This window comes from Equus przewalskii, chromosome 9 (genome assembly GCF_037783145.1).
Source record: "Equus przewalskii isolate Varuska chromosome 9, EquPr2, whole genome shotgun sequence".
NCBI lineage: Eukaryota > Metazoa > Chordata > Mammalia > Perissodactyla > Equidae > Equus > Equus przewalskii.
The window spans coordinates 56,042,195-56,064,126 of record NC_091839.1 but is presented as its reverse complement, the minus strand read 5'-3'; the positions used below and the strand labels follow the sequence as shown (position 1 = coordinate 56,064,126).

The 21,932-nt window shown below is 36.5% G+C and overlaps 1 protein-coding gene across 16 annotated transcripts in view; it reads left to right on the top strand.

The window, feature by feature from the left end:
• The window catches only part of ATG5 (autophagy related 5), a 122,107-nt gene that overhangs the window by 53,973 nt on the left and 46,202 nt on the right, over positions 1-21,932 (top strand). For 9 of the 16 annotated variants that reach the window (XM_070556770.1, XM_008516858.2, XM_070556779.1 and 6 more), the window contains one exon: positions 13,053-13,147. In XM_070556770.1, coding sequence (XP_070412871.1) covers positions 13,053-13,147 — 95 coding nt within the window. Of the gene's footprint in view, positions 1-9,675; positions 9,730-13,052; positions 13,148-21,932 lie in introns of all 16 variants that reach the window. The other 7 variants (XM_070556778.1, XM_008516856.2, XM_070556777.1 and 4 more) reach the window with 1 other exon arrangement.

Sequence of the window (21,932 nt, the reverse complement as noted above, 5' to 3'; positions counted from 1 at the left end):
AACCTATCATTACTATTTGAATTTAGAAAACAATTCCTCTTTTCCTCTTAAAAAAAGTAACACCATACACACAAAGGTATATAAGCATATATAGTTAACGTTACTTTGTTTTTAAATGAATGTTTTGTTTTGAAACTTAAGAATTTCATGATTCTCCTTAAGAGAACAGAAAACCCCAAATGTGCTTACTTTCCTCATATTTTTTGGTTTTGTCCATTAGCTCCTCATCAATTTTTGCTAGAGCAGTGTTTCTCATAGTGTAGACAATGGGCCAGAAGAATCAGCATTACCTAGGAACTGATTAGAAATGCACCCTAGACTAACTGGATCAGAAACTCTGGGGGAGGTCCCAGCTGCCTGTGGTTCCACAGCCCTCCAGGTGGTTGTGATGCACCAACGATTGAGAACCAGTGTTCTGGAACAGGATTTCTCAAGCTTGGCAGTATAGATATTTTAGACTGGATAATTCTTTGATGTTGGGGCTGTGACAGGGCAGAGGCTGTTCTATGCGTTGTAGGATGTTTGGCAGCATTCCTGGCCTCTATTTCATTCACTAGATGCCAGTAGCACACTACTCCCCACTCTCTATCATGAAATTAAAAGCTGTCTCCACACATTGCCAAAGTGCCCCTCAGGGGTGAGATCAACCCATTTGAGAACCACTGCTCTAGAGAGAGGTGATGTAGAGCTAATGGATAAAACCGCGTCTCCTTTGGAGTAGCAGTGACCACTTGAGGAATACCCGAGTTCTGTGCTGTGCACTTTACGTGGATTATTGCCATTATCACAGCAGCCTTGCAAGATATGTTTGAAAGTCGAAAGCCTGGGCCCACCCACTTAGGAAGTTTCTCATCTGTTTCACCAGCTCAGCCCTTGAAAACTAGTATGTTCAGTTGTTACAGTGACTCCTTTAGGCTGTATTTGGAACCATATTCTTTAAAAAAAAAAGGAATTTGGTGTATAAACAAAGTTCTTTTAACCAGTTAACTGTTACATGTAAACTTAACCATGTGAACTTCTTATTGTAAACTTGGCCATAACTGTTTCTGGATAATGGTGATTATTTTGTTTTTGCTGAGGTGACTATGAAATGACAAATGAATAAATAGTATGCTCTCATTTCAGTAACACTAATTGTGCTTACATGTTTGAAGTAGTATGTGTCTTCTATATTTTTCCTTTTCCTTTTTTGCTTCCTTTCATCTCCCTGTTCAGCTTTCTGTGTGGCCCTTGATCTAGTTCTGTGTATCTTACCAACACATCTGTCCTTCTGTCTTACTTCTCATTTAAATTTACCTAGTCTCTGAACCATTCCTTCATTATCCTTCTAGAGTCTGGATGACCAGATACATATTTTAGCTCAACAATCTATAATTAACGCTGGCCAGTGTGTTACCTATTCCCAGGTCACTCTTTCATGCACTTTTTAACAAAGACCTAGCAATGACCTTATTGAAAATTTCAGAATTTCAACCCCCACTCTCCAACCCCCAACTCCCATGATATTCTGTTCACTCCATCACTGCCTATGCAGACCAGTCCTGACTAGTAGCTGTAATAATGAGTTCTGGATGTCAGAATTGTGTATATTAATGATGTATTTTCCTGAACCAAAGAAGTAAGTGCAGTTCTATAGCAGTACTAATTTCTTATTATTCACTGCATATCTCTTCTCTTTTATTGCTTTAGAAACTATAGAAGATTCATAAATCCTTTTATATGAAAATCACATGTAAATATTATTAAACTACACCAGTGTTTTAATTAGCATTCAGAGAGTTGCAAGTTTTAACCTGAAAACTAGCAAAGAAACAGCCCATAAAATAATGAGTGCAAAATAAACAAATTTGTTCATCCAAGATGTAGCATGTTCAGTCAAGTCTTGATTATTATCTTCAGAGTGGCTTTCTGCTTAAGAAGCATTTCTTCCCACAGGTGCCTTTAGGATCCCGAGTATCCTTGACTCCTCCTGGGCTTTTTTCATCTAGCTTATTTCTTTCCAGTGGAAGGATATCAATAAAATATTCCAGACAGTATTTTTGATTGGAGTTAAGTTCCATAAAAGATTTAACCAAAAAGATTTCACATTATTTTAAATTACCATAAACGACACTCAAAACTAAACTTCAAGATTTTATGGCTCTTAAATTAGCTTCTTATTTTTGTTAATATACTCCTTAGATTTTTTTTCTACATGCATGTTAAATTGCATTTACTTTTCATTTATTTTAGAGTGAAGTTATTTTTATATAGGACTTTAAAACTCTATAAAAACATCATTAAAATTTTTTTTTACAAGATAACCAGTATTGATATTTGTCTACTCAGAGTATAAAGAAAGAGCAGAAGAAAGAAAACATTCAGTGGAAATTGAATATTTAGGAATGGGAAGAGAAAGAAGACAGTTTCATGGGGCTTGTTGAGTTAAGGGGAAAGGCTTTATGTTTAGAACTTTTCCCCCCAATATTTTTATTATAATTTATTTTTAGGTGTTATTACACTCAAAACAATACTGTGTGGGATTTAGATATTTAAGTTGTAAATGAATAAGTTGAGAAACACTGGTAGAAGAATTTTAAATTTTAATAACTTTATTCTTGTTTTTACTCTTAAGATTCTTAGAAATCCTGATGAAACTTTTGTGCCTTACAGCATACGTTATGTACAGTCATACGCTGTACAGCAATGTTTTGATAAACAATGGACCACATATATGACAGCGGTCCCAGAAGATTAGTACCGTATAACCTGTGTGTGTCAGGCTGTGCTATCTAGGTTTGTGTAAGTGCCCTGTATGGTGTTCACACAATGACGAAATTGCCCAACATATTTCTTAGAATGTATCCCCATTGTTAAGCAACACATGACTGTACATCACTTATCACTAAAAGCTACTGAATATGTTTAAAATAATAGTATTTAGTCCAAAATAAACTCATTATAGGAAGTAATAAAATATAATTTGTAAAACATTGAGTTGGCCCTATTTTTTGAGGTATGTACACAATTTTAAGAATCAACTTTGTTTTATCAATGAATGACTTATTATAATAAATTAATTTTGTAGTAAGTGCCACCTGAATAATCTTAGTAGCTAAAAATTGAACTGTGACTGAATTTTCCAGTTTCACTCATCGTTGTGCTTGTCTTCGTTTTCAAGGTAGTTCTTAATTGAGTCATGTTTTCAGTTTATTATCACAGTGCATTTCTCCTTGTTGTCAATGAAAAATTATACCTTGATGAACATGTTGAAGCCAATAGTACTTATTTCTGCAGCAGCTGCTGCTAACTGTTCAGTTTTGTCATCTGTAACTGCCACAGAAGACAAGATTTGTTAAACTATTACACCTGACACTGCCATGAGTTTTCAAATATAGAACTCTGGAATTTTTGATAATGTGAACATTCCATTCATTAATAGTTTCCCTGATTCCTGATAATCGTAGGTCATTGAATTGACTCAACTTGGAGTTTTACCAAGCAAGCAGAGTTTTTATGTATAGAAATGTAACAGTTTTCTGTGGTGTGGTAGCATCTCCGAGAGTCTGCTGGCCCAGTGATCTCAGGTAAATCATTTACCTGTTTCGAACCACAGTTCAAATATATAAAATGAGGAAAGCTACCTCAGTATGTTTCTGTGAAAATCAAACAATACAAAACCTACACAGGGTTTTAAAAACGGCTAAATTCTGTGCAGGTAGGTTATTATTAATAAAAATGATCCCCAAGGTCCTACTGTAATCAGAACCTGCAACTCTTCACTCGAGCATCACGTTAGTGTTGTTTTGTTTAATACCACTTCTCTACAAGCCTAACCTCTAACTTGCGTTTTGTTTAAGCATCTGTCACTTGGTTGTCTTCGCTGGAGGAGAAGGGCGGGGTGTGGGAAGGACTGACTTGAAGCACTGCCAGTTCAAGGTGAAGGACCCTCGGACCTATTAGAAACTGTCATCAGTTTATGTGTGTCACCTTGGCTTCCCCAACTACATATTAAGTGAGGGAAAAAACCTGTTATATACTTGTTTTGTTTTTGTTTTTTAATTCTCCGGAGTTCCCACTACTCAGGTATATAATAGGAGCAGATAAATAGTTTGGTAGATTTAACTCTACCCAGATCCTACAAAGTAAAAACTTGTTTGAGCATACTGTTCCTTCTATCAGTTGTATTCTTCTTTCTTTTCCTTGCCTGGAATTAAGCTGGAGATTCATAATATGAACTGTTCGCAAATTGGGAACTTCTTTTAAAGGGATATATTTGATGGAGCCACCATGGACAGGTTAGATGGATTTGAAATAGAACAGAATTTACCTGGAATTTTATTACCTTTACTGCATTCCTGTGATGTCCCAGGCCTGGATAGTTTTATATGCATTATCTCAGTGATTCCTCACATGAATTAGATAAACATTGTCGACTTTGAAAATGAGGAAATGAGCTCACAGAGCTAGTAAGAGATGGGACCAGGATTTGAACCTGGATCTCTGATTCTAAAGTGAGTGTATTTTCCATTACACCTGGAGGTTGTTAACTTTGGCTGCCTATCAGAATCATTTAGGAGCTTCCAAAAAGTACAGTTGTCAGGGAATCTGAAACAGTTGGTCTGGAGTGGGTCCCTGGCATTAATATTTTATTAAAGCTCCTTGGGTGATCCAAGTGAGCAGCTAAAGCTGAGAAACATTGCATTACACACTGCGTCTCCAGTGACCACTGGTGCCTGCCCCCTTTGAAGTTTTTGTTTGTCAACAACAGGGCACTTACACAAACCTAGATAGCACAGCCTGACACACATAGGTTATACGGTACTAATCTTCTGGGACTGCTGTCATATATGTGGTCCATTGTTTATCAAAACGTTGCTGTACAGCATATGGCTGTACATAATGTATCCTGTAAGGCACAAAAGTTTAATCAGGATTTTAGCATTGACATTTTCTCATCAGAAGCATGAGGGATTTGTATTAGAATAAAGACCGAATATTCTGCATACTAAACACTACAAAGATAACAGTGAATGTGATAAAGTATCTTTTTCTCTGTCAGTCCTATGAAAATTAAAATAGATTTTTGTTTTTATCTTATGACTTTGACGTGCTCTCTGAGTGAAGTGCAAATGAGCTTGATTACTTGTTAAATTTGTTTCTGGCCCTCTAAGTTTAGGAAGGTTATAAACTGTACTTTAGCCTAAGAGGAAAAACATTTTCTCAATTTACAGTAGTTTTGATAGGTAATAAATCAGATTATTGGTTATAAATCTATAGGTGATTTACACAGGGATTCATTTAGTTAATTAGTCTTGGCCTCCCACTGTGCTACAGCTCGGTAACTCTGGCAAACAAGCTACTTTAAAGATTGTCTTTTGGATTAAGTGAAGAGTTGATTATAATTGAAGATCATTCTCCCTTTTTTATTTTTAACATGAGCACATAGAATAAGTTGGGTTTTTTAATGTTATGGAAATTTTGAATTCCTTTTATGTTATTACTCCCCTAATTTCAAAATAAATTTGAAATAAACTTACTTGGTTGCAGTACAGTAATTGAATTCTGTCTACTTAAATATAGAGTCAGTTACTGGGATCGACTGTTGGAGTACATTAAAGATGTTGAAACTTGCTGTTATGGTTTATTGGCTTGTGATGTTGAAATTAAAATTTACAGTCTGCTTTTGCCAGTACTTTGTGAGATTATTTTTAACTTTCCAGCAATATTTTTTTAACCATTTAGTTTTTACTAGCTCTGTTTATAGACCTGTGCTGTAAAGGTGTAACAATTGTGAACCTCTTATCTTCCCAGATTAACAAGAAACCTCATTTTTTTCCCCATGCTCATCCCCACTCCCTAATATATATATGTGTGTATGTATATACATATTTTTTTTTTTTGAGGAAGATTGGCCCTGAGCTAACATCTGTGCCAATCTTCCTCTATTTTATGTGAGACACTGCCACAGTGTAGCTTGATGAGTGGTGCTAGGTCCGCACCCAGGATCCGAACCTGTGAACCCCGGCTTGCCGAAGTAGAACGCATGAACTCAACCACTGCCACTGGGCCGGCCCCATCTCTTAATATTTTAAGACATGTTAGGAGAGGGAGGGGTTGAGAAGGAATGGTTATTAGATCTTAAAGGTGGTAGAGGTGGAATTCAGAGTAGCCTGCCAAGACTGGAGGTTTCCTCAGATGTTGACCTAGATGTTCTTGGACCACCATTCCTGCCTCCATCACCGTTTCATGATATGGCTGGAGATTAAAGCAGTTGAAATTGATGTAAGGTAAATGGCAGCTAAATTGTTCCAACAGAGTGAGAAGATAGGGCCTTATGTGGTAGTCGAAAGGGTTAGAGAAAGCAAAAGAGGACATGAAGGGAGTTTGGTGTTGTGAAGTGTTGCAGCTGCATTGTTATGCTCTTACTCTCCCTACCTTGCCTAGCAAAGACCACTCAATTGCATAACTCCAGGAGGAAGCTTTCACATAGAATTTGATATGAGTGGTACAAACTCCCTGGCCCTGAGCCAGTCTGAGCACTCCAGCAATCTTGGGATGATGGAGTTTTGGCAGAATTGCTTTCCCATTCTGGTTTTGAACTTCACTTACCTTGTTTCTAAATCTAGAAGCTCAATGTCTTCTCATGTTGAATCTGAGGCAGCCTAAGAGATAAAACACTTACGTGGCACTTGCTTTGTGCCAGGTACTGTTGTATTTTACATATATTAACAGCCTAAGAGATAAAACACTTATGTGGTACTTACTTTGTGCCAGGTACTATTGTATTTTGCATGTATTAACTCATTCCTTCCAATGTCTTTGTGAATATGCACTGTTAATATCATCATTTTACCCATAAGGAAATTGAAACACACAGTTTAGAAGTATCTTGTTTAAACTCACCCAGCTATTAAATGGCAAAGCTAGGAAGCAAAGTCAGGCAGTGTGGCTCCAGTGTCTTGCTTTTTCCACCAGGATTGTCTGCAGTTTGGGGTTTCTTCTTGTTCCCCATTTGCCTAAATCAGTCATTCATTTAGTCAGTCATTTAACAAACAGACATTGAGCATATGCTTTGTGCCAGGAACTTTCTAGGGTTGAAGACAAAAGCCTTGCCCTTGTGGAACTTATATTTTAGTTGGAGGAGAGAGACAAGAAGTAATTAGACCTGTAAATAGAGTAATTTCAAATAATGAAAAGTGTTTAAAAGAAAATAGAATAATGCTTTAGCTAGAATTATGAGGGACATCCTCTCTGAGGAGGTGACACTTCTGTTGACACTTCAACGATGAGAAAGAAGCAACTATGTGAAAATTAGAGAAGTGAGGATTGAGCTGCTAAAACTGTAGTATGGGAACAAGTTTGGATTTTCCTAGGACAGAAAAGAAAAATAGCGTGAGTTGGAGCTTAGGAAGCAAGCAGATTGGTAGGCAGCGAGATCTCAGAGGAATGCAGGAGCCCCCTGCGTTCCAAGGGCTGAGAGGGGGCTGCCAGGCACCTGCTTCCCAGAAGGGAGGCATAGTCGGTCTTCCTGGGAAGATTAGTTCCAGGACTCCTGAGGATACCAAAATCCATGTATACTCAAGTCGCTTAGTTGGCCCTCTGTATCTGCTCATGTGGAACCCATGGAAACAGAGGGCTGACTGTATTTTATTACTGGTGTTATGGTTGTTTGTATGCAGAGTTGGGGCAGGGAGCAGTCTGCCCCAGTTGCAGGCAAGAAGGAGGTGCAGTGGATTTTTTTTTTTTTTTAAATAATGATTCTAGTACTTAACTTCAAATACTCATATTGTTAAAGTACGTCATAACGCATTGTTTCTTATGGCCCATTAGAAAAATGTGTGGAAATGTATTAATGATATGATTCAATTTATGTTTTAAAAGAGCATTCTGGATGTTGTGTAGTGGAGATAAAAGTGGAAGAAGAGAGTCTAATTAGGAGGCTGTCTCAATTGTTCAGATGAGAAATGATAGTGATTTAGGTGAAAGTTGTAGCAGTGAATACAGAGAGAATTAATTGCACTCTAAATATGTATGTATATTGATTATTCTCCTTGATGCCAACTTTCCAGACTGTAGCATTTCTTTTGTAGGGCAAAGGAGTAAACGTCCTTTCTCAGTTTATCCTGAGACAGTGACAGTCCAGGCAGAACTTTCCTGGGACCCAGGGTTTTTTTGCTCTTTTAATTCACTCAAACAGCAAATCCCCCAGGGTACAATCCTACTGCCAAGATGAGTGTTTGTGTACAGGATCAAGGATTACCTTCTCCAGGATTAGCACTCCTCTGAACCTTAATGCAGAGGCCAGCCTGCTGGTCTTGCCTACTTCTGTCTTCATGATGAGTTTTCAGGAGCCTTGAAGTCTTTTCAAGGCTTCTTTGCTTTGGTTAGGGCCTCCCCACGAGATACATCTCAGTAACTTTAAACCTCAAACAGAAGGGCTGAGGGAAATGTGTGGGTGTAGTTCTGTTGAGCAGCATCCAAGCCCCAGTGGACGTGCTGCCTTAGAGAGAACGCTCCCTGCCCGGGTTCAGCCTGACTGCCTTATCAACATAATTTGACTTGACTCAGAAGATGAGTTAGTTTGAAGACAGAGGTCACTTGTTTAACACACCTGCATATGGCACTCTACCAATAATTACTATTTTTTTTCCCCTCCTGTTTTGCTGTACAAAGATGTTTAACATATTATATATGAAGAAATTAATTCAAAAAGGGCTATACTTGGATGTGCTTTTGTTACATGTTTTGAAAGCCTCTGGTCAAAACATTACATATATTACATGGCCACTTGTAGTACTGGTTTGAATAATACTGTTGATAAATGCAAAATTTTGTGAAGAGTGAGTTCCCTTCGGTAGTGATTTTCAACCATTTGCTTTTCTCTTCAAAGAAATGCTTGAAGTCGTGCTTGTGCTGTTGTGATCTGACATTTATCTGGGATCCTGTAAATCTGTTCTTTTTGACATCACAGATGTTAAAGACCAGGAAGCGGGTATATGTGCATGTGGAGGCCATTTCCCTTCTATCCTATACAGTGTGCTGCATAACGACATTTGGGTCAACCACGGAGCCTAGGTGTGTAGTAAGCTACACCATCTAGGTTTGTGTAAGTGCACTCTGTGATGTTCACACAACAACGAAATCATCTAACAATACATTGCTCAGAACCTGTCCCCACCGTTAGTGACGCATGACTGTAGTTTGAGGGGCCCAGCCAGCAGTACCACATTACTAAATTATGTTGCTTTTACTTGTAAGTACTGTTATGGCTGATAAATAACTAATTTTATGACTTAATTATAATAACTAATAGCATAGTTCCAATATTCAAATATTACTTGGTAATAGACCAATATGTCCTTGATTAATTAATATGTAGAAAGGTAGTGATACACCCTTACTCCTGTTTTATTTTAACTGTTGACTAGGTAAGTGATATGACAAAATCCAGCATGGAAGACATTTTGTTATACACTCAATCTCAGCACCAATTTTCTTTTCATTCCTGCTATTTGTATCTTTCTTATTAATAACTTTGACTTATAAAAGTTAGATTATTCTTGGTTGGAATGTTTTTAGTATTGTTGAGGAAATGCCTATATTATGTGAGAACATAACATTTTTATAAGAATATTAAAACTAATATTAATTAATATAGATCTTTTATTATGTCTTTATTCCTTTTAAACATAGTTGTATCGACTTGGTCCAGTCAGGAGATAGAAACCACACAGAGGGTTAAACAGGGTAAGTTTTATATAAAGAATTATTAAACTCTGATAAAGGAGTGACTATAAGATATAAGAAAACTGTGTGTGTACCCTAGGGCTAAGGGAGGAAGGTCACACTTAAACGAGCCCCTTCCCAAGGCTGGCTTTAGAATTTGTTGGAAAAGGTATAGTGCAGCCCACTGGATTAGTAGAGAAATTCACTGTTTTGCTGTTCTGCAGTTGCTGGTCAGTGAGGACAATCTGGAGTGCAGGCCACCAGCAACAAGTGGCATGGGTGTGCAGAGGGAATGGCAGCTCTCGGAAACTGCAGGCCAGCTGCCTGTGTGGGCCTCCAGAGGAAATCATGGTGCTGACAAGGCCAGGGGGTCTTCAGTGTGCCTATGCAGGCAGGAGCCCCTTTCTCCTGCAGCGTCCTTTTACACTCTATTGAGAAGGCTTAATGTGCTTGTCACAGTTAGATGCTTAAAGAAGTTGTCCCTTGTGGTAGTACACACATGGAAGGGTGAATTTGGAGCTGACATTCATAACATCAGCAATAGGCACAATAATATTCCTTTTTCTAGTTTAGTTTTTTGCCATGTGAGTGTGTACAAACTTTTTACTAATTACCTTTCTGTACTTTTTATTGTCTGTGTTTGCTTTTCTTCCTTTAGCCCTGTTGACACTGTGGGTCAGAGAATTCTTGGTTGTGGGAGCTGTCTTGTGCATTGTAGTCTTTTTAGCTGCATCCTTGGCCTCTACCCACTAGATGCTAGTGACACCCACATAACAGTTGTAACAATCAAAAATGTCTCCTCACCCACTGGGGAGCAAAATCTTCCCTAGTTAAGAACCACTGCTTTACACTGTGTTCTTTTCTCTGTTAAAAACAGTGTACATCTCTCTTTTAATAAAGGTTTGCTTGTGGTTTTTAACAAGTTCTACTTTTAAAAAGGAGGATATCTTAAATAATTATAAAATTTTATTTTTGGAAGGGGCATTAGAAACTAATCTAACTGCTTTATTTCATCTATGAGTGAATTAGTCAATTTTCAATTGATTTGTTTCTAGTAACCTAGCTATTTAGTTGCAGACCTAGGATTAGAACCCCAGATTATTTCAATAAAAAGTTATGTACGTAGTGTTCTGTTATTCATTCTTTGATTCAAGAGCATATGTTATACATGCCTTGTGATAGGTGCAAAGGTTTAATGATGAGGCAGTGAGTAAAATTCAGGTATGCATGAAGATTCATTTTATTTAGCTGTCACATTCTTGCTTGATACTTGATGATAGAGAGATCCTTTTTAAAAAGCATTGAAAGAATAATTGATTCATATTTGAAAGGACTGTGGTCAAAGGAGCTACTCTTAGCATTGAGATGCAGTGTTGTGGTTACAACTGTTAAAACGGTTGTGGACTTTGAGTCAGAAGACCAAGAATCTGGTCTTGGTTCTTTATTAAATTCCTCACAACCTGGACCTTATTTCTAATCTGTGAAATTACACTGGACTGACTAGATTCTAAATTCCCCATCTTCCCAGTCCTACTGTAGTATGAACTCCCAGACTGGAGTTGAGGGTGAGAGTAGAGAAGGCCTAGAGCCTGTCACAGTCTTCTAGCACAGTGGTATAAAAAGAAACAACTAGACTTTATTCTTTTATATAATTATGAGGCCCACATAGTTTCACTCGTTTGCCAGTAAATTAGATCGAGATGAGTATAGTGGTAGAGAATGTGCTTTTAATACCAAGCTGAGCTGAAATTCTGGAGCTATTCACATGCTTTACAGAGATTTGATTCTGAGATAAATTTCTGAGTATAAAAAATATTTTAAGGTAGGATTCTGGGTGAGTTACCTTGAAAAAAACCGTGCAGAATGGGAAAAAATATTTGTATATCATTTGTCCGATAAGGAGCTTGTATCCAGAATACATAAAAATTCTTATAACTCAACAATAAAAAGACGAACAACCCAATTAAAAGGGGTATAAAGGATTTGATAGACATTTCGCAAAAGAAGATATATAAACGAGCAGTAAACAAATGAAAAGATGCTCAGCATAATTACGCATTAGGGAAATGCAAATCAAAGCCATAAGTAGATACCACTTCGCACCAACTAGGATGCCTATAATAGAAAAAGACAGACAATAACAAGTGTTGACATGGGTGTGGAAGAATTAGAACCCTTATACATTGCTGGTGGGAATGTAAAGTGGTGCAGCCTCATTGGAAAACACTTTGGCAGCTCCTGAAAACATAGTTACCATATGGCAATTAAACATTAACCATATAATTCATCAGTTCCACTCCTAGGTGTATACCCAAGAAAATTGAAAATATGTATCCACACAAAATGTTATACATGAGTGTTCATAGTAGCATTATTCATGATAGCCAAAAAGTGAAAAGAACCTAAATGTCCATGAAATGATGAAGGGTAAGCAAAAAAATTGTATGAAGTGTTATTTAACCATAAAAAAGAATGCAGTTATGATACATGCTACAACATGAATGAAACTTGAAAATAAGCTAAGAAAAAAAAACAGGCACAAAAGACCACATATTGTATGATTCCATTTATACGAAATATCTGGAATAGGATAGAGATTAGTGATTTCTAGGAGATGGGGGAGGGAGGAAGGGAGTAACTGTTAATGGGTACTGGTTTCTTTTTGGGAGGATGAAAGTGTTCTGAAGTTAGATGTTGCTCATGGTTGCTCAACTCCAAATATACTAGAAACCACCGAATTGTACACTTTAAAAGGGTGAATTTTATAGTATGTGAATTATATTTCAGTAAAGTGAGGTTTTTTAAATTGAGACTGAAAAATTTAAAAAGGAGTTGTTTAATCAGTCTGAGATTAACCTGCAATTGAAAGTCATTTCTTAAGTGTCAGTTCCACATTTCTTTCAAAGCTTTTCCTATAATTTTATCTTTTTTTGCTGTTTAATGTTTACTGTTTGGTATTTTGACTTTTTTTCTTGAAACAGATTCTTGTTAAAATTTAGGTTGTGCCTTTGTAATGTAGACAGTAGGACCAGGGAAATCAAGACATTCATCCGTCTCTGATTTTTTTTGCCTTGATACCACAAGTAGTCATAATCTGTTCATGGTTTCTCTTACGAGAAAAAAATGTCTGCAAATATCTGGGAAGAGGAAGCAAAATGTAGAAAAAATTGATTTTATATTTTGCTTTATGTTTAGTTATGGCAAGGTAAGTTTAAGAAAAAAGAATATATAAATGAAGCCCTTTCACAACTTCTAAGAAGATATTTAACAACTTTGATCTCTTTGTGTGAGATATTAAATTCTAATGTTGTTCATTTTTAATGACAAATAATTTACCTTTACAGATAGATTTGACCAGTTTTGGGCCATCAATCGGAAACTCATGGAATATCCTGCAGAAGAAAATGGATTTCGTTACATACCTTTTAGAATATATCAGGTAAGAAACAACATTTTTAACAATACCAACTTGTGAAAGCTTCAAACATCTTACTTCTTGAAGCACTCTAGTCAAAACTCTTTTAAGTTTGAATAGTAACTGAAGAATATTTATTTGAGCTTTCCTGATCTCTGTCTTTTGGTGGCAATCAAATCAGAGACGGCACTGAAATATTCGACTTATATAGAGTTGATCCTCACTATTCACAGATTGTGTAGTTGCAGATTCTTTTCCTTCCTAAAATTTATTTGTAACTCCAAAGTTAGTACTCAACAGTACTCTCGTGGACATGTACAGAGCTATGACAAATTTAATTTGCCCAATACCCACATTCCTGGTGATGCTGTGCCTTCTTGTTTCTGCTCTCAAACTGTAAACAAGTGACTTTTCCCAGTCTTTTGAGTGCCATGTTTTTCACATTTGTGTGCTTTTTGATGTTTAAAATGACTCCCAAGCATGGTGCTGACGTGTTGTCCTTACAGAGAAACACACATAAGACAAGCTTATGTACTGATCAGTTGAAGAACATGTTGTGACCAGAGGCCTGCAGTAACCCAACCCTGTATTTCCCCTAGGAACAAGGGTTCAGGATTAGCTACTTCAATGTTTGCAGTGACTATAAAACGTAACTACTTCACATAAGGAGAATCGACTGTGTTCTTAGAGGTGGTGAATCTTCAGGGTTGTGCAACAAAACAGATAGTAGGCTTTCCTCACAGCACACTTTCATGGGGTAAAGAAATTCCATGTTTCTGACTTATTTGTTGAATGAATGATATTCCAGAAAGCAAGTTGCCTACTATAATGAAAAAGCAGTCGAGAATAGGAATTGGAAGCCTAATATCACAGACATAGATTCTAATCTAACAGGACTTCCATTCAAACGCAGAGAACTTGTGTCATAACTTTGCTTTTAGCTGTTTTCAGAATCCCGCAGTCTTTACTCATAGTTACTTCTATAGTTATATTTTAATTTTTTATAGAGCCATCAATCACATAACTGTGTTCAAAGAGGAAAAATTATCTAATTGGAAACAATTAAACAAAGAAGAATTCCAGTATACTCAAAGAATGAAAAGTATTTTTTATTTAAATAAGGTTACTTTTCATTGATTTCATTAACATAATGGCAAATAGACTATTTTTAGAGTATGGATTCATAATATGTACAATAGAAATAAAATGAAAAATGCCTGATGGCCTAAGACCAAATGATCTAATTAGCCACACTCCTCTGCTTTCTTTTTTAATAGGAAAATAAAATTTTAATTCCACAAGTCTTTTTTATTTTATTTTATTTTTTAAAGATTGGCACCTGAGCCAACAACTGTTGCCAATCTTTTTTTTTCTTCTTTTTCTCCCCAAATCCTCCCGATATATAATTGTATATTTTAGTTGTGGGTCCTTCTAGTTGCTGCATGTGGGATGCTGCCTCAGCGTGGCCTGACAAGCAGTACCATGTCCACGCCCAGGATCCAAACCAGTGAAACCCTGGGCTGTCGAATCAGAACACGCAAACTTAACCACTTGGCCACGGGGCCAGCCACCCCACAAGTCTTTATTAAGCACATATATTACACAGTGGGTTTGGAAATACCGTAGCTTATTTATTTATACCTTATCTTATATCATGAGGAATCTGAGGCAATTTACATGAAATAGAAAAGAATTTAAAATCAAAGCCACTGAAAATATAAAATGGAAACTCAGCATGAAATTATGTAAGGTATACATGAGTGAGATTCTCAGATTTATTAAAATTGGCCTGCACATTTGATGCTGAGCTTCCCTGTAGCCAGATCAACGGGAAAAAAATGTGGTCAAATATATGTGAAATAAATGTGATGAAATATAGTTTCATCATAAGATGAAAACCTACAAGGTCATCATGGAAAGCTAAACTTTCTTAAATTGCACAGGAAAGAAATTTCTCATGTAGTGTCATTTAGAGGGATGGAGCAATATCTTTATAAGTTACCCATGGTAAAAATATAATAGTTTCCCTAAAGCTGCTTCCTAAAGTGTCAGTCAGCAATAGCTAAAGACAATGTATCATAAGCCATAGAGCCTCCATAGTATAGTAAAGAATTGGATAAAGTAATGAGAAGGCTAAGACTGAACAGGTTTTTAGGTTATTATATGGAAGAATGTCTTTATCAAATCAGAAAGAACATAATTGATGAAGCAAGGCAATTAGGGATTGGGATTAATTAGCAGTAAGGATTAACCAACAGAGGAGAAGTTTACAGAGAACTCTTAAGAAAAAGGAGGGGAAAATTGTTTCTGCTTGTAGGGGAAAGCCTCAGCCTTCTCTGTACAGTAAGAAATAAGCCATCTGCTGAGAAGAGGGGTGCGACAGTTTGGAAACTGTTCTGTTTGACAGTGGCAAATAGAACAGTTCCTGTATTTGCATAAAATAATGTGAGAAAGACGGCAGGAAGCCTAGTTGTTTGTATTGAGAGAAGAAATATCTCACATTAAATGAATCTGTCCTGACTACCTAGGTATTCCCTAAGAGAAATTTTGGGAGTGGTTTTACAAAGTTAGAGTCAGTGGTGGTATGCCTTAGTTATTCCACAGAGAAAAGTGAAAATAGAGCCAGATTTTATGTACTAATAGAATACTTATAGTGAGTAGGAGTCTTCGTGTAGTCTATAAATCTCATAGTGGGAGAGGCTACTTCTTCACCATCACTGACAAAGATATCGGGGATTAAAATATGGATGAAAAACAATAACAGGTTATCACAGAATTTTAGAGTAGTCCTTAAGTTCTCTGAGTGGATTTTGATTTTTTTTTTTAAGCAGCAGACCACTTTAGGGCTGAACTTGGAGAGGGAGGTTGGGTGGGAACAGGTGAGGTTGGCTCAAGTCACTTGACTCCTCTCCTCCTTCAGCCAGTAGTTGTGGCATCAAATATTTATGGAAATACTTCAGCACAGTTTGAAAATCACCTCTCCATCTAGGCTTGGACAGGTTCACTTCTTTGCCCACGGTAGCTAGTTCCTGATCTGGCTTGCACTCTGATATGCTGATAGCCTCAACATGATACTGAGATCTTTGAAGGCAAGGTTAGAGCAAAAAATCTGTGTAGTATGTTTCGTACACTCTTAAGTGCTTCATAAGTAGTTATTTAATTGAATCGTAGGGTATTAAAAGCACCAAGGATCACATAATTTTAAAGCTGAAAAAAGACTTTGTAGTTCAAATGATCCAAAACTGAAAAAGCTGTCAGTTTCCTTGATTTTAAATGTATGGTGGCTTTAACAGGAATAGTGCTATTGTAGTAGTTGAAGAAAACAAAACACTTTTTAAATGCCCAAAATGATGGGAGAAGAGTAGGCAAGTAGAAAAGAGCTGCCAGGAGGATTGTATAAAAAAGAGTGCATGATAAGTCACAATCACAATTTTGCCTTATTCACTTAGTAGAAAGTTACTCTGACCTCTTTTTACTGCAGTTTCCTGGTCTGACAATTTGTGACTGCATGTAAACCTTACTGAGCTTGGAAGGTTGTAAAATATTTGAGACATAAAGGCTAACGTCCTTGTCCTTGAATAAAAAGTTGTCTTTCCTAGAAAGAACACTGAGCTGGAATGGAGACTGCTAAGGCTCTGTGGGAGGTCTGACACTGACTAGCTGTGTATCCATAGGAGGTTACTCAGCCTTTCTGGGCCTTTGTTTCCTCATCCATAGAATGAAAGGGGCGTGGCTGAGTGAATTTATACATCTGGTTGAAGTTGTTCTTTAAAGATGCCATAGTACAGGTTTATATAATCATATCAGTGACATTTATTTTTAAAAGCATTTTAACTTCTGGCTTCAGAGCAAATTTATCATTTTTACAACAAACGTAGTCCTTTCCATTATGGCATTGTTTTGACTCAAGTTCTTTATGGTGCCGTATAACTTTTTATCACTTCTAAAAATGAGATTTATACTTTTCAAGTGGTTCATCTTTTTCATGAAGGCAAGGTAGTTATTTTGTTCATGCTGTGTGTCCTGGGTCTAGAAGGGTGCCTGGCATATAGTAAGCATTTGTGAATATTTGTCAATTCATTAAATCATTCATCAGTCATTAATAGTTGATTTGAGGCTATTCTATCATGAGCTTCATAGTAACATACCATAATGCATCCCCAGAGCCTAGCAAAGAATCTTATTTGTGGATTTTAGTTGAATAACGTATACCACAGACATTCCCCAAAGAGGAATTCCAAAACTATTTTGACGTATGTACCTGCCAGCATTTATTTGGGTGGTTAGGTTCTGGCATGTATATTTGTAATATAGTTTGTATACATATTGTAAATACTTTTAAGCTCCTATAGGGAAAGTGTGTTATACTGTTATTATTTAATGTAGAGATTATCACTGTCAGAATAATAGTGCAACTGTACAGAGGAGAGGTCTTCCTTTTTGTATTTATCATTCTGTTCTGGGGAAAATTGTCAAATGTATCCATACCTCTTACTGTTGTATCATAACACAGAAGGATTTAGAGAGAGGGGGAAAGAGAAAGAGAGAATGTGTGTGTGAAGAGAAAAAATGGTTTTTGTAAAGTTCTATAATTAGATAGAAAGTGGGAAGCTAGAGAATTCTCAAAATTTGCTTGACAAAACCTGGCTGCCAGGTGGGGACTCTGTTAGGGCAGAGCTTGCTGCATGGTCTTCCTGTGTCGAGAAGTTAGCAGTTTTTCCTCAAATAGGAGACAGAGCCTGAGGATTGATTGGTTGTCAGTTGACCTACATAGCTTTCCTTTTGGCTTTCCTCTTTCCAATTAGGTTTTTATTTGAATTTGATTAAAACTTTACAAGTGAGATATGTAAGTGAATATAAAAATTTAGGAGTCTTAGTTGTTGCCAATTGGTCATTTTCTGGAATATTTCCCTATTTTGTACTTTTGAATCTTCATTCATGCCTTGACCAAAGTGAGATGGGCTCTGCTCTCCATTTTCCTGATTATATGATCTGAAGGTAATACTATATTTCTGTTGCTGACTCCTTTCCAGTTGATTAGTTTGGATGGTTGGATATTCCATTGATTAAGTTTAGTAGCTTTTACTTATGCGGCATTTTGATTGATTTGCACCTTTCATTTCTTTAACACACTAGATATAAATCTCTGAACTTATTTGAGACCTTAAATTAGTAAGTAAATTTAAACAAAACCTGAAAATCCAAGTTTATTAATAAGATAAATGAAAGATATCATTTTTACTAAAATATTTATTTTTCTTTGCAGAATCCTAATAAAATTCCAGTAATTGATGATACTCTTTATAGGCTGACTTTTGTGCAGATTGTTGGAAAACTTTAGTTCTTTTTCATCTGTAGTTCCATTTTCATGGGCTCAAAGTGATTATAATCTAGTGACAGAGTTTTAGTGGTAAAAGTAAAATAGGTCCAAAAGTAGTCTAGAGATCCATTACAGACCAAAATGTGTCATTTGTCATTTACATAACAGTTTAGTTTGGTGTGTGAGTTTCGGGTCTGTGTTCCTGAAATCCAGGTGCTTCATAGGTAGCTAGTGTTCTAGAGATGAAGTTAATGGCAGGAAGTGTTTCAGAAATGTAACTAAAATGTTATTTAGAATAGCACATGTAAACAGATGGTGATTAATGAGAATATCTGTTAAAAAGATTTGTAAAATGACTGAAGTCCTCAGGCATTGGTGTTTAGGTTGTAGAGTGAAAATTAGGCACATTATTTCTGTTTTTCAAGAAGTGATGGATTCATAAATGTTATCTTGCCAATATACTTTGTGTAAGAAAAGTTTGTCTCATTCATTCATTCATTCGTTCAACAGGTTCATTTATTCACAGGTATTTGCATGCCATGCCTTGTGCTGTGCACAGGGGATACAAATGGTGGTTAATATACATCACTCTTTAAAGAGCTTCTGGTCTAATGATAGAAAGAAACCAATCAAAAAAGTATACTAATGATGGAAAATCGCAGCTGTGATTGGTGCTGTGAAGGACAGGAATGCAGTGCAGTAAAAGCCTGATTCCTCTAAGGGGTATTTGATCTAGTTTGGGAGGGCAGAGAAGGCTTCCTTGATGAAGTGTTACATCTTTTGAGATCTGACAAATGGGTGGAATTAAGGTAGGCACAGAGTTATGAGAAGACCTTTCTATGTAGAGGGGACATCGTAAGTATGACAGTCTCTTGGTCTTGAGCACGGAGTTGGGGGACCAGGAGGAATAAGGCTACAAAGGTAAGGGTCAGACCCACATTAAGGAGTTTTTTCTGTAGCCTGTAATTTTTTTTTTTTTTTTGCTTCAGGAAGATTAGCCCTTAGCCAACACCTGTGCCAATCTTCCTCTGTTATAAGTGGGTCACCACCACAGCATGGCTGATGAGTGGTGTAGGTCTGTGTCTAGGATCTAAACCCATGAATCCAGGCTGCCAAAGCACAGCGCACTGAACTTAACCACTACACCATGAGGCCAGCCCCTCCATGTGACTTTTAAAATCATTTTATTCTATTCCCCATAGTGTTCTGTTCAATTATAAGTGGAAACATTAAATTTCTCTTTTAATTTTGGTAGAATTCTCCTTCTTATGTTATTAAATGTTCCCAGTTGAGACCATGATACATCTTTATTATTCAGATTTTATGTTCTGTGTAGATTTTTAAGTTTTCTTCAAATAAGCCCTATGCCTTTCTTTTTATTTCTATGAGTTTTGTAAATTGTTTTTCTTCATTTCCATTTCTAGATATTTATTTATGGCATCAGCCAAAAAAAAAAAAAAACCTCTTACCACTCTTTTTATCAGCCATTTCTTTTTCTTGCTTTATTGCATTGCTAGTATGCATTGCCAAGACAGTCTTGAATAATAATGATCTTAGCAGACATTTCTGTTTGGTTTCTGTTGTTGATGTGGTTTTAATATTACATCATTTGGAATGATACATTGTTTTAGTAGATCTAAGTAATTTCCTTCTGGAATTTTTGATTAGAAATGGATGCTAAATTATTTACTAGTTTAATTGTTACTATTTTTGTCCTTTTTTATTTGGCGCTTCTATTTTTTCCTTCCTTTAATGTTGACCTCCCCCTTGCTGAAGCTCATAATCATGTCGTTATAAGATACTGTCCATTTTCCTCACTGAGACACTGTTACTACTTTTCCTCCCCAGAAGATAAAACCTTTAGAATAGTCTCCTTCCCTGGGGCCCTCCAGTCTGCTACTCTACAGAAACCTTTATACCGCTTTTATTTCCTGGCTTCCTAAAACCTAGTTTTTGCTAAAATAGTTTAGTACCTCCGATTTTAGGCTATTACTAGATTTTCCCTCGCAAACTCTTTTGTTTCAAAGATACTTATTTGGCATTTATATTTCATATCCCAGGTATTCTGTCAATATCCAGGGTATCAGTTCCTGACAGGGCTCTTGGTAGAAGTCTTGCTGTTCCTGGTCTTCTCTTTCTTTTCTTGTCTCAAGGGTGAAAAGGATTCAGTCTCTTTTTCAGCTTTTCCTTGGTTTCTGGGGATCCATATGCTCACTGGTCCTTAGGCTCATGTCCACCCAGAAAGGAGAACAGTGCAGAGGTTTATAGCTCCGTCCATGTAGGCCCTGGTTTCCCACTCACCCCAGCAGCTGCTTTAGCTCAGAAGAGCTCTGTGTTGGATGGGAGGATAGAGGTGGGAGTAGAAGGGAGAGGGCGAGGCATTAAGCTTCCATGCTCCCCGAATCCCCCCCATGTATAGTTGTTAATATGTTATTTTTCATATAAAGACTTATGTAACAGCAGTCCTTGGGGAAAGGTGTTAATACATAATTCACACCCTAGCTATGGCAGGAGAATACTAAGACGTACGTTGAGACATCTGTGAGTATAGAATGGATGCTTGGTTCTTAAAATAACTTCGCTTCTGATCGAAGTGAAGATAACAGTTATAAAACGATAACTTGTAAGTTGAAGACATATTGAAGTAAATTTCATTTCTTCCCAGAGTATTTTAAACATCAACTAAACAGTTAAGGAGAATTCTTCTTTTGTAAACACAGAGAAGAAGCTGAGCCTCCACAGTGTGTGCTTATATCTTTGTGCTCCTCACAGTGCCTTACACACAATAGATGCTCAATAAATACACAGCCTATATGAACAAACAAAGGAAGTCCTAATCACCCATGAAAATGGAAGTCATTCTGGGCTCATAATAAATTATACTATGTTCATACCATACATTTTTACTATAGAATTCTGGGCTGGATTTTCTGTTAGGACATAGCTATCATTTTGTACTATTGCTCTAACATTGTAGAACAAAACAATATGGGATGTATAATAATAAAAAGTCATCTTATATTTGTATACTTTGTATTTTGTAAAATACCTTCGTACTACCTCATTGTATCTTTACAACACCCTTGTGTAGACAAGACAAATATTATTTCTTTTTTATAAGGTGGAAGTTAATCAGATAAAGCACCCTCTGCTAGTGAGCAGTGGAGAAAGGACTCGAGTGCAGATTTGTCTCAAACTAGTGTATACACATGCACATATTATAAAGGAGTTTTTTTGCTAGAAGTAGAATGTTAATTGAGGCTTTTGCAGTTGCATGTGAGATTAATGTTTTATGGACATAGGTTGCTTCAATTAATGAAGACTTCATTGGAGAATTGTGATTTGAATTTTACAGAATTAAAGAAATACAGTCCAGCTTTCTTTTGTGTTTTTTTTCGGTTTAGTTTTAATTTAAAATTTCTTTTTTGTGTAATGTATCTCAATACCAACTTTCAAATTGAAATTAATTGGAATCTCAATTATTTAAAA